The 18,607-nt window shown below is 50.2% G+C and overlaps 1 protein-coding gene across 4 annotated transcripts in view; it reads right to left on the bottom strand.

The window, feature by feature from the left end:
• GFRA2 (GDNF family receptor alpha 2) overlaps positions 1-18,607 on the bottom strand; it is an 82,797-nt gene that overhangs the window by 50,544 nt on the left and 13,646 nt on the right. For all 4 annotated transcript variants that reach the window (XR_003907746.1, XM_029936995.1, XM_029936987.1 and 1 more), the window contains one exon: positions 1,853-2,207. Coding sequence is in view for 3 of the 4 variants with exons in the window: in XM_029936995.1 (XP_029792855.1) it covers positions 1,853-2,207 (355 nt within the window). In the remaining variant the exon portion in view is untranslated. The remainder of the gene's footprint in view (positions 1-1,852; positions 2,208-18,607) is intronic.

Here is an 18,607-nt window from a genome sequence, read left to right on the forward strand (position 1 = left end):
AGCCCCACTTCCTTTGCCACTCCCTAAAAAAATGCACATTTCCAGCAGAGTTCTGTCTCACTATCCACAACAATGGCTTCTCTCATCACCTAAACACTGAGGATGCCCAAATCTTCAGGCCTCTCCATCCTAGACTCCTTTTGGGCTCTACCAACCCACCCTGTACCATTTCACTCACTCCTCGGGCTTTAATCACCAACAAAGTGCCCAGCAACCCCCAAACCCATTTCTCCACTCCAGCCTCTTTACCGAGCATGCCCCAGACATTGCCAAGGGGATGGCAACGGTCCTGCAGGCAACTCAAATACTACACACCCAACCCCCCTACGCACACACACACACTGAATGGCTTCTTCATCCCATAATTACTTAACTAGGAAATACAGTGGTCACCATTCATTTATCCATTCAAGAAACGTCTGTAGAGTGCTCCCATGTGCCAGCCTCTACGATTTCAGCTCAGGATGAGGTGTGGAGTAAACGAAACAGAAATGACTTCCGCCTCCAGGGAACTTTCAACCAATCACCCAGTCCTGTCAAGTCTACTTACCAATCATATCTGAAATGATACACTTCTGTCCATTCCTACAGCTGGATCTGAGGCCAGGCCAGTACACTACATGGGAAAGAAGCAGTGTAGATGGATGGATCGCACCTCTGAAATGTATGAGCTGTGTGACCTTAGGCAAGCTACCTTCTATGTCTCTATTTCCTCATTTTACAGATAAAGATGATAATAGTTATCTACCTAGTAGCTTTGCTGTGAGAATTAAATTAGACAAACCGTATAATAAACTAGCATCCAGAACACAGTAAGCAACCTCAATGTCTCTGCACTCCCATGGCCTCTATTTCTCCAGCAGCCCCAGCTGTGGCCTCCCCACCTCACAGCCCATAGTCCATGTGTGCCCACCATCTGCAGTTCCCCTTCAGCCGGGCTCTCTCCTACCCTCCAGCCTTTTGTATATGCTTTTCCAGCTGACACATTCCCTAGCTTTCACCTTCTCATTTTTCAAGGTTTAGCTCAAGGCCCCCTCCTCTAGAGCCTCAGACAGAGGCAGATGTCCCTACCCTGTGCCGCCTCATCTGAGAGCCCCCAGCCCTGATCCCACTGCACTGGGATCCCTGCTTTGTCTGTGTACCCTTCTGGACAGGCTGCTCCTCGGAGAGCACAGTGTTCACCTCTGCACGCCCAGGTCTTAGAACTGAGTGCTGCGCACAACAGGGACTCAATAAATGCTTAACAACAAACAGGGAAGACATATAAGAACTAGAGGCAAATTTCAACTCACAGTAATGACAACCGAAAAAAACCTTGCTAATATTTAGGCCACACTTATCAAACATTTACTATACACCAAGCTCTGTGCTAAGCTTCAGACACACATTATGTCACCTAATCCTCACAATAACCCAATGTGGACATTTTTACTCCTATTTAGAGGTAAAGGAACGGCGAAAACTCTTACAACTTGCTCCAAATCACACAGCTAATAAGTGGAAAAGTCATAGCCGGGCAGTCAGACTCAAACCCACTCCCCACCGCAGCACCAGACTAGCTCAGCTCTCTGTGTGAAAGGAGCTGCCTCTGCAATTTAGGAGGACCCCTTCCTGCCGGCCACACTACCTCACCGGGAGGGATATGAGGTGGGGGCTTCCTTCGGGAGTGGGGCCAAATTCACTGAAGGTCCCTTCTCAGGCCAGGCTCTAAGGTCTATGAAACTCTCTGCTCACCGGGTTGTTCAGTTGGACTCCCACTTTTCTAAGCACGAGTGAACAGAGGAGACAAACCATAAAGGCCGGTCTTAGCGCGTGGGCGGGAGCGCGCAGCGGGGCTGCAGGGCGGGCTTACCGGCACAGGTGGTCAGTGCGGCACACGGCGCGGAGATCCAGGCAGTTGGGCTTCTCCTTGTCCTCATAGGAGCAGCTGGGCAGGATGGTCTGCCGGCGGCGCTCGGCACATGCCCGGTCTCGGCAGGAGCAGAAGAGCATGCGGTAGGTGTATTCGCCCGGCACGCGGTCGAAGAACTGGCGCAGGGCCTTGTGGCACTTGCGGCGGTTGCAGCGCTCCATGGGCGAGATCTCGCGGTTGCAGATGGAGATGTAGGAGGAGCGCAGCTTCTTGCAGTTGTCGTTCAGGTTGCAGGCCTTGGCGGCATCTAGGCAGTGGTTGCTCTTGGCGCTGGCCACCGGGTCTGCCCCTGTCCCTGGGGGCGAAGGAGAGGGAGGTCACGGGCCTACAGGGGCCCTGGAAGACCACCACCACTGGCCCACTGGGCACACCTCCCAGGATTCAAGATGCCCTCTGCCTCAGTTTCCTCCTCCATGAAATGGTTCACCCAACAGGCAGTGAGGATTAAAATGCAGGAATACACAGCTCCACGAGTGCTTGGGGTGGCACCTGGTGCACAGCAAACCGTCCCTGTGGTGAGCTGTGATGATGAAGACTGTTAATCCAGCCTCATTTAAAACTTATCACAACCTAAAAGGCAAGCAACTGGAGGAAACGGGTGGCCCAGTTGGTTAAGTGTCTGACTCTTGATTTCAGCTCAGGTCATGATCTCACAGTTTGTGAGATCAAGCCCTGCACCCAGCTCTTTGCTGACACTGTGGAGCCTGCTTGGGATTCCCGCTCTCTTCCTCTTTCTCTGCCCCTCCCCCACTCATGTGTGCATGCTCTCTCTCTCTCTCTCTCTCTCTCGCTCTCGCTCTCGCTCTCGCTCTCGCTCTCACTCTCACTCTTGCTCTCTCTCAATAAATAAACCTAAAAAAAAAAAAAAAAGGCAAGCAACTAGGTGTTCTTGCCCTGTTCACAAAAGTGGGTAATGGTAAACAAAATGACTGGTTCACGATCACACAACTGAGGGGCAGTGGAGGCAATATGGGCTCCCAGGCCCTGAAGTGCCCCGCAGTGGCACACTTGAACAGGCTTCTGCTCAGGGTACTGCTGGATTTAGGGAGGGACGATTCTCATCATGGCGTCTTCAGCAGCCACCAATGCCACCATCCTCACCCTCACCAAAGGACCACTGAAAACTGTCCTTACACATTTCAAAATGCTGCATGGCAGGGGTGCTACAGCAGCTCATTAGCATGGAGAACCCCTAAAAAGGAAGCTCCAGGTGGGAGCCCCAGCAGTAGAAGTAGAGGCTGAAGCCCAGCCTCAGACTCTAACGGGGCTGAATGCATAACCAAGCAAAGGCACATGTGCTGGATGTTGGGACTTGGCCCCTAGTGCCATGGCTTCGAGCTCTGCCAATGGAGTGGAATATCTTGCACACAAAGCAGGATTGCCACCATCTGTCAAGTTCCCTTTGTGCTGGCTACCCCATCCCACAAGTCTTGGCTCTTCTAAGGATTACCTGACCCTTTACTGCCAGCCAACCCCACCCACAGAGTGCCTCTTGCCCTTCCTGATGACAGACTGGAGGGAGGCAGGAATCCAGCCTGTACATGCCCACCTGAGACATTCTGGCCAGGAGAGCCAGATGGAAGGTCACCTAGCCCTACCTCTTGATTTTACAGATAAGAACACTGAGGCAAGGTCACCCAGCACACTGGTGGCAAACCAGAGCAAGAGCCAGGTGGTGCCAGCACTGTGTTCACCAGGAGAATCATCAGCTTAGGTTTTAGGATGGATGAGCCTTAGCCTCTGCTCTCCTTTAAACAAAACCCCTCAAAGGAGTCGTCCATACCAGCAATCTCTTTCTCCCCTGCTGGTCTCACCTGGACCCAACACAGCCTGGCGTCTGCCTCTGCCTCTTGCCAGTAGTCAGGGATCCTGGGGCTTCCTCCTCCTCAGCTCATCTGGACATGAGACACAGCAGGTCTGGCCCCCTTTCCTCACAGTCTTCCCTCTCCACTGGGCTTCCCGCTGCCGCCCTGCACTCACCTTCACAGCCTCCACCTTTTCCTCCAGGGCTCAGCCCTGCTTCTCTATGTGCACCCACTCCCCAGGGTGCCCATGGCTTGTCCCCAACCAGGCCTCCCCCTGAGCCCCAGATTCATACGTCTAACTAACTGTTTGCCCACTCTACCTGAAAGGCTGACACTGCATCTCAACCTTAACAGGCCCCAAAGCAAACGCACATTCCCCCCAGAGGCTGTTCCCCCACCACCATCCCCCTCATCCGTCTCAAAACAACTCACCCTCCCACTAGCTCAGGCTAAAAATCTAGGTACCTCCTTGACTCCTCTCTTTTTTTCTCTCTCCTGCATGCTAATTTTGCTCTGTCTACTAGATCATCCCCATCAGCTATTATATCACCCATCTTTAAGGGGGAAAAGCCTCCTCATTCACACGCCACGTCATAAAAGCCAGGCAGCTCCACCTCCAGAATACATCCGGGATCCAACCACTTCTCACCACCACCGCTGCTCCCAGCGCTGTCCAAGCCATCACTGCCGCATACTGGCAAGAGCCTCCTTCCTAGTCTCCCTGCTCTATCCTTGCACCCACCCCACCCCCTGCCTCAAAACAATCCTCTCATCGCAGCTGGAGTGAACCTTCTGGAATACAAGGCAGAGAGCTAATGCTCCCCGGCCCCAAAGCTTCCTATGGCCTCCCCTCTCATTCAGAGGCCTGGGCCTGGTCTTTGAGGCCCTATATCTGTGCTGTCTAAAATGGTAGCCACTAGCCACACACGGTCATTGAACCTGAAATGTGGCTAGCCCAAAATGAGATGTCCACACCAGATTCTGAAAATACACACCAAATTTTAAAGATTCACTAAGAAAAAAAATAATCATGTAAAGCATTTCATTAATAATTTTTTAGTTTGACTACATATTGGAGCAATAATATTCTGGGAATATATTAAATAAATGTATAGTTAAAATTAATTTTACTTGCTTCTTTTTACTTTTTTAATGCAGCTATCAGAACACTTAGAATTATATCAGTGACTTATATTTCTGTTAGCCAGCGTGGCTATATGTGACCTCACCTCCTACTCCTCCTGGTCACATCCTTGCTCTTCCTGGAATATGCCTGGACCTCAGAGCCTTTGCACTTGGCTGCTTCCTCTTCCTGGAAAGCTCTCCCCCATGATCTTTCCTCACTTCTTTCAATTCTCTACTTAAATGTTACTTTATCTTTGACTCCTTCCTAACCTATACATAATAAGAAGTTACTCTTTACCCCTTCTCCGATCTCTTTTTCCCACAACTCATCACCATCTGCCATAGTAAACACTTCCTTAGTCATTTGTTTGTTTGTGTCACATATAAACTCCATTTGAAAGCAGGGATCTTATTGGTTGTACTCCCTGCTGTATCCATATTTCCCAATGTCTGGTACACAGTAGGTGTTGAATACAAATTTGATAAGTTAAAGAATAATGTACTTAGAACAATATCTAATACATACCAACTACTCAGAAGTTGTTGACTAAAATTATTAAAGAAGCCAAACTGATGCAAAGCCAGCAATAGTAGTCAACACAAGACCATGTCTAATCAAGTATCAATGTAAGGGCCTAGTCCAGAAGGACTCAGATGTGAAAGTCAGGAGACAATGGACGAAGACTGAGCCTCACTTCGACACCCTACCAACAGCAGCCCTACAAAGGCAGAAAGAGAAAAGTTCCCTCTCGTCTTGTTGTGAAAGCAAAAGGAAGATTAAGACCAAAAAGGAATCAAGGTTGGTTTTCAGCTCTTTACTGAAGGCCTACTGTGTGTAAGCACTTCCCCAAGACCCAGCTTGGGACAGGGGAGCGGCCCGTGGCATGCTAAGCTGTGCATTGGGGAAGTCAGGGTGCTGTGGCAGCAGAGACAAAAGCATCCTGCCCAGACCAGGGGTCACGGAAGCAGTGACATCTCAGCTAAACCTACTGGATGAGTCAGAGGAAGCAAAAAGAGTAAAAAGAGGGTCCCAGGCCAAGGGAACAAAGAGCTGGGGCAAAAGCTGGGAGGAGCTGACAACAATTCAGGATGCCTGGACACAAAGACCAAAAGTAGGGCCCAGGAGAGAACAGCTAGGGCTTGTCTCCAGTGGGGTGTGGCCTCCAAGCTGTCCCCCGAGCTGTGGCAAAACCAGCCTGCCCACACCGGGATCCAAGAACATGCGTCCACATAAAGGCTGCTCTGGGGACACCACCTCTACACCAGCCAGGTGGTTCTTCCGTGTTTCTTGCACCTGACAGGACACCGGTAGACAGAGGGGAAGAGCAAAAGAGCAGCCTGGGGCGGAGGTGGAGAAGAGCGGAGAGCAAGGATGGAGGGGGCCCCCAGAGAGGAGCAGGGCGACAACAAGCAGAGCAGCAGCTAATTCAGGCCCGTGGCTGCTTTTAGGTTCCCCAGGTGCTCTGTTCCTGCTCCTCTCAGCGTGTTCCTGAGCTAATGCCGCTGTAATTACAGCCTCAGTGCCTTCCATTTGGAGCCTGAATAGTGAAAGCTTGTGCTAGGGGGGTAGGAAATGTAAACCCCTGAGCCAAAACTTGGTAAATTTCCTAGAAAAAAAAAACAATAAATGTGACAACAGTAACAGCAATTGCCTAGTTACAGGAAGATGCCCTGTCTGACCCCCGGAGCAGGCACCCATCCTGGTGTAGAACAGCTCCAAAGGCTGGCCCAGGCACGTCTTTCCCTACCAGTCAGAAGGCATGTGGGGCAGGCAGGCACACCCACCAGACAGCCCCGTCCCACATCCACTGCCTCTCCTTCACCACTAAGCACCTCTCCCTTAGGTCCAGAAGGCTTTGTTTTCTCTTCATGAGCCCCCACTGGGGGAAGGAGAAATGCTGGATTGCAAACACCGGCCTCATCCAGTGTGGGCCTGAGCCCCTGAACTAAAATGTGGGAAGGGCAGGGAGGGAGGCCCCTGCTACCCCATCCCTCCGCCCCCCACAGAGACCACACAGGACCTGAGAAGGACTGCGGAGCTAGAAGTTCACCATAGGCCTAGGCCAGCCAGCTCTCCACACTCACTCTGCTCCTACCCACACAGGTCTCCCACGCCTGCTGAGAGGAGCCCAGATGGGCCAAGGAATAGATGAAAAACAGCTGCCCCAGGGAGCGTGAGGCGGGGATTGAACCACGCCTGGTACTCTTCCAAAACCTCAGTGAACTCAGCCTCCCAGCTCCAGCCCCTGGGGACACAGCTTGGCTTTTTCAGGCCCTTCCCTTTCTGTCTCTCCATGACAGCAGGGCCAGGAAAACAACTGCAAAAGGACTCCCTCACCCCAGCCTCAACCTCCCCTCTTCCCTCCTGGGGTGCTCCTCTGAGCCAAAGACCATGTGTCCCTGGATCATCAAAGTGGTATCTTTGAAATATCTGTGTGACACTTGTATGGAGATGGGCTCACCACATGGCAGTCCAAAGTCTCCTTTAAATCTCTTTTATTTTTTTTAATGTCTAATTTATTTTTGATACAGAGAGAGACAGAGCATGAGAGGGGGAGGGGCAGAGAGAGAAGGAGACACAGAACCCGAAGCAGGCTCCAGGCTCTGAGCTAGCTGTCAGCACAGAGCCTGACGCAGGGCTCAAACCCACGAACGTGAGATCTGACCTGAGCCAAAGTCGGAGGCTTAACTGAGTGAGCCACCCAGGCGCCCCTCCTTTAAATCTCTTAATTCTCAAATGAAATCTAAATTTCTCAGTTGACTCATTTTTTAAGTTTTTCAATAGCTACCCAGATTTGTCCTAAATGATAACATTAGTTATTAGTTGTGCATTTTTCCAGTTTGTGTTAGAATGCACTGCTATTAAAATAACAACACTGGGTGGCTCAGTTGGTTGAGTGTCTGACTCTTGATATTGGCTCAAGTCATGAGATTGAACCCCACATCGGGCTCTATGCAGACAGTGCAGAACCTGCTTGGGATTCTCTCTCTCTCCCTCTCTGTCTGCCCCACCCCTGCCCACACACTCTCTCTCTTTCTCTAAAATAAAAATAAGTAATAAATTAAAGCATTTATTCTTATGCCCATCTCCCATTCCCACAGCAGCATGCCTGGTCGGCCTGGTTGGTCCGGTGGGTGGGAGGGAAGTAACTGATTTACAGCTCTTAAACTTCATTGCATTTGTGAGTCACTTCAAGTGGCTGCAATGCACAGGCCCTACGCCTTCCTGTCAAGAGCTCTATGGCTGGTCCCTAAGAATCTGGATTTTACAAGCTGCCCTGTGACTCTGAGGCTGCCTTCCAAAGCTGCAGAATCACTGACTTGGAGCAGAGGCTGGGCTGCCAATGCCCGTTCCTCAAACATGCACACATCCCACCCAGCACACCCTTTACCAAACCCACCCTCAGCAGAAGGCAATCTGTAGCCTTCTGTTGTCATAAAAGCATGCCTTCTGGTGCTTCACCCCCTCCACCACCACCCAACTGAGAGGCTCATCAAGGTAGACTTTCCAACAACCAATAGGCCTCTCCCTGTGGGAACATAAGTAAGATGCTCACCATTCTATGATTCTTGCAGGCCAATGGGACCCCGGGTGTTTCTTCTCCCTTCTGGCCTTCCAGGAATCTGCCAGCCTGGTTGCTTGCCCTAACCCCCTTTCCAGCTGCAATGTCCAGCACCAATCCCACGCTGCAACCCTGGGCACACACACAAGTGAAAGACTGACAGCTGCAGGGAGTGAGAAAACTCCCATCCCACCTCATTTAGAAACAGGCTCAAAGGAGTCTACCCTGGCCCCATGCAAACATAGCATGTATACACACAGAAACACGCTCATACATACAGGGGTGACAGCCACACCGGCCACCTCCATGCACAGCCCCCAAGTCTCTATCAACTGGTAGTCAGTCCACACAGCTGTCAGTCAACAAATATTTTCAGGTACTGACCACAGGCTCTAGAAATCCAGCTGTGAATTGGAAAGGCAGAGTCCCTTCTCTCCAGAGGCTTTCAGTCTAGTGAGAGAAAGACCAGTAATAATCATATAAACAAATAATAAGGTAATTTAAAGTGCTAATGAGTGCCATGAAGAAAATACACTAAGGGAATACAGAAGAGAATGACTGGGTTCTGTAAGAGCTGTCCTAGGAGGTAACATCCACATTGAGACAGAATGATGGGCAGGAGTAAAATGTGCAAAAAATCCAAAGTAAGAGAATCCCAAGCAAAAGGATAAGCAGGTGCAAAGGTCCTGAGACAAGCATGACCTTGGTGTGTTCACAGGCAAAAAGAAGTGTAAAGTGGCTGGTGCTTCCTTAATGAGGCAAAAGTAAGAGAAGCCACAGGTGATAGCCTAAGTAGAGTGATAACTACAAAGGTGTCAAAAATTAAGCCCATGTTGCAAATAACTTAGAAAGAAAACCAATAGGATGGGTCAGATGTGAAATAGGAAGAAAGAGATACCCTGGAAAACTCTGAGGTTTGGGGCCCAAGCACCAGGTAGATGGTGGAATCACTTTGTGGAACAGGAAAGACCTAAAGGGAGGAAGGAAAGCAGAACTGAACACATAATTCTGTTTTCACCGAAGTTTCAGATGCAAACTAGATGTCCAAGTGGAGACGCTGAAAAGGCAGAACAATCAGTGAGTCTGGATTGCAGGAGTTATGTCTGAGCCAGAGGCATAAAACACCATGACTGACACGGAAGCTATTTAGTGCTGTAAGACTAAATGAGGTAGCCTACTTTGAGGGTGACAATAAAGAAGAGAAAGGGGTCAGGACAGAGCTTTGGACACCATCATTTAGCATACATTGGAAGGAATGGACCATGAGGTGGTGGGAAAGTCAGGCGATACTGGTGTCATGGAAGCCAAGACAAGAACTTCAAAGAAAAGGACAGAACAGTCCACTGAGTCCAAATAATTAGGGACATAAGGGTGAGCAGAGAGGCCATCAATAATGAGATGTCAACAATACTAAACAGGGCTGGATGGAAGGTGGACACTGGGGAGCTAGGGGGAGCCCACCTTCCCTGTTGGGTTGTAGCCATCTGCACTATCACCTCTACACTCCTCGGCCTCATAGGGCCATCCACACATAGCTGCCCTGACTTTCCCAACACAGAGCACTCACTACATGTAAAGCACTGCTAAGAGAATTAAACAAAACTGGCAATGCTCCAGTCCTCCTGGAGCTTACATTCCAGTGGAAAAGAAGAGAGTAACAAATGGAAAGTTACCCTTGGCCTGAGTGTCCCAACCTGGTGATTATAAGCAGGGACTCTGGCCCACCTGGGAGGCAGAGGACCTAGCAGGCCACCAACAAGCAGAGCAAGCATGAGCAGACAGGTTATGCAACTCTTTGACCCTCATTTTCCTCATCTGCAAAATGAGGATAAAACACCCAGGCTACCTACACATATGACTATGCTAAAGATTAGACTGGATAATGTAGCTAAAAATGCCTCACACAGTTTCTGGTCCATGGTACATGTATCATAAACGCTTGTTTAAGAACATGTTCCCCGGCTGGAAAGATCCTCCCCCACATCTGTTTTCACATAACCCTGCTAAAAGAAGCCCAATCCATGCACCTCTCACCCAAGCCTCATACACCACATCCCAAAAGATAGAAGGGTCCCCAGTTGCCTCACTGGTGAGCAAGAGGCAGGCTTCAGAGAACCCTCTGCTCATCCAGAGAGCAGCACCTCCAGGACCTTCCTCTCCGCTGGGAGTGGTGGCCAGGAGCCCCATACAGTCTGCATGAAGTGGGACCTCGGCTTCCCCAAGAGATGACCTTGCCACTCCCAGCATGCCTCACCTGCCAGCCCTCTGTCCTCACTCAAGGCCCAGGAACCCAGCAGGACAGCAACCTTCACTCCCTCCAACACACCGTTCTGGGTGCCTGCCTCCCTCCCACCGGCAACAGTGCTGGTCCAGGCTCCCCGCCTAATGTCCTCAACCTTCTCTGGGACTCTCCCCGCACCTGCAGCCCCACAGAACATGCAGCCACCCCAGCACCCTCCAGGGTCAGCTGTATTTTTGGAAGCAGACCAAGACACCAAAAGTCAATTTGATGAATGGCAAATTCACTGAAAATTGATTCCAAAAATCGATTGCCTTTTGAATATCATTTTATATTTTGTCAAATCTTAACCACTGTTGGTATGCTTTCTCCAATGCTTCAAAAGGCATAGTAAGCTTCATTTTTGTGTTTTGAGCAATTAAAAATTAAAATTTCATTATTTCACACTTGAAGGGATTTTTTCAGCCACTTTTGAGAGCTCTGTGTCTTCTTAAATGTAGTTTGGGGGGTGGGTTTGGCATTTTTTTAACTAGGATTTTTTCCATACTCATACCAGTTCCCACAATGGCATATCAGCTTTAATTTTGTATTTATAACAATTAAAAGCCAAAATTGAGGCATTTCATATTGATGTGATTTACCTATACCCTTCATCAGCATTTTTTATTTGTGGTGAATTGGATGCAGGATTGGAAGCACCAACCATAAACTAAATTTTTTTACTGATTATGAAATAAACCTTTCTCACCTTCTTCTTCACAAAGAAATTCTAAAACCCACCTACAGTTGCTGTTTTTACCTTGCTACCTCACATCCCCTCTTCTATCCTCCCCAAATTAAGCTTCCAACCCACAGCCCCATTAAGGACACTCCAGTCAAAGTCATTAGTGACCTCCATGCTGCCAAATGCAATGGCCATGTCTCTAAACTTCTTTAACTTGGCCTCTTGGCTACATTTGGCATTTCTGACCCCCTTCCTCTCTCCTCAGACCCGTGCTTTCCTTGACTTCCCCTGGTACCCTTGATTTAGTTTCCCCTTCCTCACTGGCCTTCATCTCAGCCTCCTCTGCTAGCTCTTCGTCCTCTACATGGAGAGCCCCCACCCGCCTCCCCCTCGGGCCACACACTCTCACTAGGTGACCTCATGGGTCCACAGCTTTAAATACCATCTATATGCTAACGACTTTCAATCTATATATCAACCCTGACCTCTCCTCAGAACTCCAGGCTTACATCCAACTGCCTACTTGGCATTTCCAGACAAAGATCTAGAGGTCTGTATCTCCAGCCTACTGTGGCAGACAGAGAACTCTCCTTCCTTCTTCCCCATTTTGATATATGGCAGTACCATTGTTGTTCAAGCCTAAATTACCACAGTTGTCCTTAGTTCTGCCCCACCACAGATCCCAGATCGTGCAGTGCACCCTCTCCATCCCCTACTGTCTTAGGACTCCAGCCAGTGCAACAGCCTCTAACTGCTCTCTGGCTTCCACCCCTGCCCATGCCCCTCCCTACCCCATGATCCACTCTCTCACAGTGTAAGAGTAAGCTTTTCAAAAGCATAAATCATACTGTGCTACTCAAGTGTCTAAAATCCTCGAAAGGCTTCTCATCACTCTTAAAATGAAATCCAAAGTCCTTAACTTGCCTGCAGCATCCCTGTGATCTGGCCTTTGCCTGCGTTTGTGCCCATCACCCAAACCACCACCCCACCCTCTCTCACTAGGTCCTGTCCTGGGGACCTTTCCCTAGAATCCCTCTGCCATTCCACAGACTTCCCATGGCTGGATCCTTCCAGGGAGTCAGATTTGGGCATTCCCAATCTGGATGACCCACCAGCCCCCTGTCCTGTCTTCCTATTTAATCCTTACATGGCATTCAACACTATCTTTTTGTTCTTGTTGTTAATTTGTTTGTTGGCTTGTTTTCTGTTATTCTCTGTCTCAGGCTAATCGAAATAAGCTACATAAGAGCAACAAACAATGTCCCTTGTCTTGTTTACTGACATTTCCCTGGCACCTTGAATAGGGCGCAGCACCCAAGGGATGTTCCTGGAGTCTGAAAGATGAATTCACACACACACACTGCTTCTGCGGGAGGGGACGTAACTATCCAGAGGATGACATAGCCTCCACACTGTAGGAAGCCCCAAAATACACATACAAAGGTTCAGTCCACTAATTATTTTTATTAATCACATGAAGATACCCTTCCCATCTTCAAATGTCCCTCTGTATTCACCCCTGCACCAGTGTTTCCAGGGCTTCCCAAAAGGTAAAAAAAGAGGGCTGAGGGTAGTGATTATTCCCCTGCCGAAGGGCCACATCACCCCCTCCACTTTTCCATTTCCCACTCAGGCACAACACACACAGACACACACACCACATGTACACACCACCTCCTACACACATTCCACTCCCCACACAAACACATAACGTGCTCACATTGCACATGCACACACACACACACACACACACACACCACCCCACACACCTCCTTCCACACACTATGACCCCAGCCAGACCTGGTCCTTTCTTTCCACAGCCATGGAGTTAAAGGAGTATATCAACAGATACGGTTTGAAGGGGTATTCCCAGGGCACTTACCCAAAACCTGCCTTCCACCAGGATAAATCGGGTGAGTATAGTTCATGGCTAAGCCAGGAGCATGCTCGGGGGGTGGAGAGGCAGACAGAACCTTGCAGAACCATCTGAGAGCCTCTAAAGAACAGAGAGACCCAGCCCAAAACCACTCCACATCCCACTGCTGGCAGGCCTGGCTAATATGCCCAAGGGAAGTAAGTAGGTGCCTCTAGGAGATACTGTTTTAAAAGTACCGGAAAATGCCTTCACCCCAAAAACCTCGCCCCAACCATGACATGTCAAATTTTACCATTACAAAGCCATCTTTTAGGGTTAAATTTTGTTCTCTCCTGTTCAGTTCATTCTTTCTTTCTTTCCTTCTTTCTTTCTCTTGCTTTCTTTCTTTCTTCTCATACCAATTTCTTCTTTGGACACAAAGGCAATAAAACATGAAGTCACCAACACCCTGCTCACACCTTCGTACGAGCAAATCCTCCCACCCACTGATGGGAGCCCGAGTCACCAGCACTGATAGGAGAGGGGAGGAAATGAAACACAAGGGGGAAATGCCTTGGCACCCCTTGATAGCGAGGCTGGCCTCCCCCCAGTTGCTCCCACCTTCTGCTCAGCATGGCCGGAATCACTGGTCACCTGACCCCATCCACCCAGTCACCTCCCCTCTCCCTGTCCCCACAGTTCCTGTCTGTCCCACCCCACACCAGCTCTCCCTGGCCACCAGATGAATTCTTCCTGAAAGAGGAGGTGTAAAAGGTGACAGAGCTGCAGCTAAAGCCCAATTTTCATTGACACTCAGAGTCTCTGACAGCTGTTAGAAGAAGAATGTGATTTTGAAATTTAAATAACACACTTCTGCATTCGGCTCAGGGAGACAACCTGAGGATAAGCAGTTTATCGCCTAAGCCACCATGCAGTGGGGCAGGGAGAGAGGCTGCCGCTTCCCTCAGTACCTCCCTTGCCATCCCCAAACCTTCCCTACCACTGCCTCACAGGGGCTGCCTCAGAAGGGGGTTTCTGAGAGGCACCAGCCCACCACTGAGGCTGAGCTGGTAAAGCCTTTGCTCACCAGTCTCTGCTAAGCAACCTGAAGGGAGGAGGGACTAGGGGCACAAAAGCTCAGCACACCCCCCCACCCCACTCAGAGGAGCAGGGGAAGGGAACAGGTCTCCCCAGGCATCCAGCAGAGCTGGGCCAGGCCCCCACTATGGCCACTGAAGCAACCTTCACAGTGGAATGGCTTTGGAGCCCAGAACTAAGCCTCTCCCCGACCCAAGGGCAGCTTAGCCCCTCCCCAGGGACCCAGGCCCCCTAGCCAAGCAGTCATGCTCAGCTCCATCCTGGAGAAGTCAGGGACAGGAGTCCCAAGGGAAGAGACCCCAGAGAGGCCAATCTCCCATCTGCCACAAGGGTCTGTATTCATTGCCCTTAGAGCCCACAGGCCCAGAAGACGTGTGGTTCCTTCATCATCCCAGGTGGGCCAGGCCTCTAGTAGATTGCAGGTGGGCCATGACGCTACCAGGAATGGCATTCCCAGACTCCCATCTGTTCTCTTCCAAGACTTTCCTGATTTCCCCAGGATCCTTGAACTCTCGGGATAGCACTTGGTCTACACTGCCACCAATAAGCCTCCTCATGGATGTCTAAGTGGGTGTCTGCCTACCCCACCAGACAGTGAGGACATGAGTCTGAGTCACTCTAAAGCAGTGTCTGACGCAGTATCGGGAACACAGAGAGCTCAATGTTTACTGAACAAAACATGTCGGCCCCCACCCATCTCTCCCATGAGGCACTTACGAGCACCCTACCCTTCTGTAAGCCTCAAATACTCTTCAGATGCAGCATACACAGGCCCCCTCAGACTGGCTTGACCCTCTTTGTTGCCTTTCCTTGTCCAGTCTAACACCCCACACTAAGCCATGAGCTCCCTTAAGCCCTCAACAGTGCTGCCCTCGGCCACCATCTAGGGTGCCCTGGTACCACATGAGGAGCCGCGCATGCGTCTCGTCAGGCCCGCCCAATTGCTCCATCTACAGGTCAGGAAATGAAGTTCAGAAAGGTCAAGTGACCCATCTTGTGGTCACCCAGCTGGTAAGGCAAGGCCAAGATTCAAACTAGGTCTAGAAAGCCCACCACTAGTCTAGGATCCTCCATGGATATGTAGTAGGAGCAGAGCACCGCACAGCGCCAGGCAGCCCCAGGAGTACAGAGAGGCGTGGATGCATACACACAGAGACCAACACCCACAATCACACACATGCCCCCAACACATCAAAGTGTGATGGCATTCATCTGTCAGGGGCCACCTGCCAGGTTCTGGGCAGGGACACGGTTCCCTCTACTCCTGAGTCCCCAGAGAAGAGTCACTGGAGACAGAAACAGCCCACACGAGAAGATTACTGGCCAACTGCGGCAGACGCCACCCACGGCTCTTCCTCCAACCCACAAAAAGCCCCAGGCCCAGATGTCTTGCCAGCATCCACATGTCCCCACCCCTCCACAGTGTAGCTCAACAAGGCCATGGTGGCCCAGCAGGAACCCCGAGGTCCTACTGTTCCCTGAAAATTGCCCAGTCAGCCTCATGTCACCAAAATGCAAGCATTTCCCAAATGCAAGCTTTCAGGCCAGCCCTGCCATAGCCTGCCATACTGCCCTTAGAGAAATCACTCCATAATAAATTTTAAATATTTTAGTGCAATATGCCCCAGCACGGGATCAAGAATTTACCTGCAGTATCTCATTTAGTCCCAACAAAAACTAGAAGGTAGGTGTTTCCATCAGCCCCTAGCTGTGTAAGAGGAGACCAGGGCTTAGAGGCATGTGCCTGAGGCAGACACTGGACAGGGGTGGGAACAAGGACTTGAATCCCAATCCAGTCTGTCCCAATTCTCAGGATCTCAGCTTTCTTTTCGGTAAGGGAAAGAGGTGGGCCTAGGTGATCTCTGAATTCCTTTCCAGCTACAGAAAAGATAGGTTTGCATAAATATGCTCCACACCCATGCATCTGATAAGCCTGCAACGCCCTGCAGGGGAAGGAGGCTCTGGGGGCCCCCGCCCCTCACTAGGAAGGCACAGCCCAACAGGGGTCATCTGCCTGTGGCTTCTCCCTGTCCCTGAGGCATGGCCCTATGATTTCGAGGGAAACCATTGCCCGGGCCTGCCAGACCCTGTCCCTTGCAGTGATGGCCTCCCTCCATGTGGACAGAGAGGTACCAATTCCCTCACTCTCCGCAGAACCTTCCACAACTGCTCTCTGCCTGAATGATTTCTCCTTTCTTTAAGAAGCTCTTCTCTTCACCTGTTCCATCCTCTCCTGTCTCCCCAGATGCGACCAGCTGGTGTTCAGTATTCATAGGATCACAGACACCTGGGCACGGAGGGGCTCTCATCTTCAGCTTCCCAAACCCCTGTCCCTTACTGAACATCCTCAGCAAAGATAGGATGACTAATTCTGTTACTCTACATCCATTCTTGGTGAATCCTCTGTATCAACCCTGTCTGTAGGTATCACTCCCATTTTACAAACCTAGACACTACAGTTCAGGAAGGTCCAATGAGGGGTGCCTGCGTGGCTTAGTCGGTTGGGCGTCCAACTTCAGCTCAGGTCATGTTCTCAGTTTGTGGGTTCAAGCCCCGTTTCAGGCTCTGTGCTGCCAGTTTGGAGCCTGGACCCTGCTGCAGATTCTGTGTCCCCCTCTCTCTCCCCCTCACCCACTCACACTCTATCTCTCTCTCTCTCTCAAAAGTAAATAAACCTTTAAAAAAATTTTTTTTTAATTTAAAAAAAAAGAAGGCTCAATGAGGCCCAAGACCACACTCACCTAAGTGGCTAGGTTGGTGGGGCACCTCGGTGGCTCAATCGGTTGAACATCTGACTCTTGATTTTGGTTCAGGTCATAATCCCAGGGTCATAGGACCAAGCCCTGCATCTGGCTTCATACTCAGGATGGGGCCTACTTAAGATTCTCTCTCTCTCTCTCTCTCTCTCTCTCTCTCTCTTTTCCCCACACCCCCCCCCCGTCTGCCCCTCTCCCCCACTAACTCTCTCTTTCTCTCGGTCTCCCGCTCTCTTTCTAAAAATAAAAACATAAAAAGTGTCCAGGTCAGGATTCAAATCCTGGACTGCCACCTCAAGGCCCACCCTTTTTGTACACTGGGCTGCCTCCCTAAACACTCCATGTTATGCTTGCAAGGGAAGCCTAATTGCTAAAAATGGAAAAAAAACCTCAGTTCTCCATGAACACTGGATGCCTCAAACATCACTGTGGTTCAGGGCACAGCCAGACGGCTCTCCTCCTGGCCCTAGACTCGGAATTACTGGGACACCAGTAATCCCAGTCCCAGTCACTGACCCTAACCCTAAACCTAGTCTTTGAACTAGGCAGATTGGAGAGGAAGCTTGCCCTTCCCCCAGGGCCTCTGGCATCAGAGAGTGCTGGAGTAGTCCTGGCAGCTTTTTTTGCCAAGAAAATCTCAGTAGGACTTTCTGAGAACCCAACAGACAGAGGAGGCCAGAGATAAAGACTACATGTTCCAGGAGGCCTCAACGACAGGGGCCTAAATTCTTAGACAGTAGATGTTAAAGACATAGCAGCAACTGAGCCCCAAAGATACAAGAGCACCCTTTTCTGAGTTCCTAGAGCCCTGATTGGGGGACTAGAGGAGAGCCACAAAGACCCCATGCTCCCCACTCACAGCACTTCCACACAGACGATGGAGAAGACAATGCACAGCCAAATACAGGCATGTGGAAGTGGAGAGGGACTCCATACAGTCCTACAGGGTGGCAGTCTTGTCATCCTAAAGCATCAGTGCAGATTGAGTCACACAGGCCAGGCCTTCCCAGCTAGAAAGCCACAGGCAGGTGGCACATGTGCCCAGACACTGATCCCACAGGACAGCCAGACCGGAGCCCATGTTCCCCTGAGCCCTATGCCAGCGTCACCTGCTGATGATATTCTCAACCTGCACCTGAGCCCCAAAGCTGTCTCAAAAAGAGTGGCCCATGGTGGATTTCCATACAAAACTAACCAGGATCAGTTCTGAAGTCTCCATTTCATTCACCACCACCCCCAACCATCACCAGGGCCCAAGGGCATATCTAGATGGTCACCCTTTGACCAGTGCCTCCTTTCTCATGGGGTTCTAGGACTTCTCTCACCAGGTACATAGGTATCTTCCCCTCTCAATCCCTTAAAGCATGTATTCTCAATGGGAGCAGAGGGTATCACCCTCAACTGAGCAAAAATTGGTTCCTGGGCAGACCAAAAAAAAAAAAAAAAAAACAGGTATTCCTTGGCATCTGCTATGGACCAAATTGTGTCCACCATGTTCATATGCTGAAGTCCTAACCTTCAATGTGACTA

This window comes from Suricata suricatta, chromosome 1, assembly GCF_006229205.1.
Source record: "Suricata suricatta isolate VVHF042 chromosome 1, meerkat_22Aug2017_6uvM2_HiC, whole genome shotgun sequence".
NCBI lineage: Eukaryota > Metazoa > Chordata > Mammalia > Carnivora > Herpestidae > Suricata > Suricata suricatta.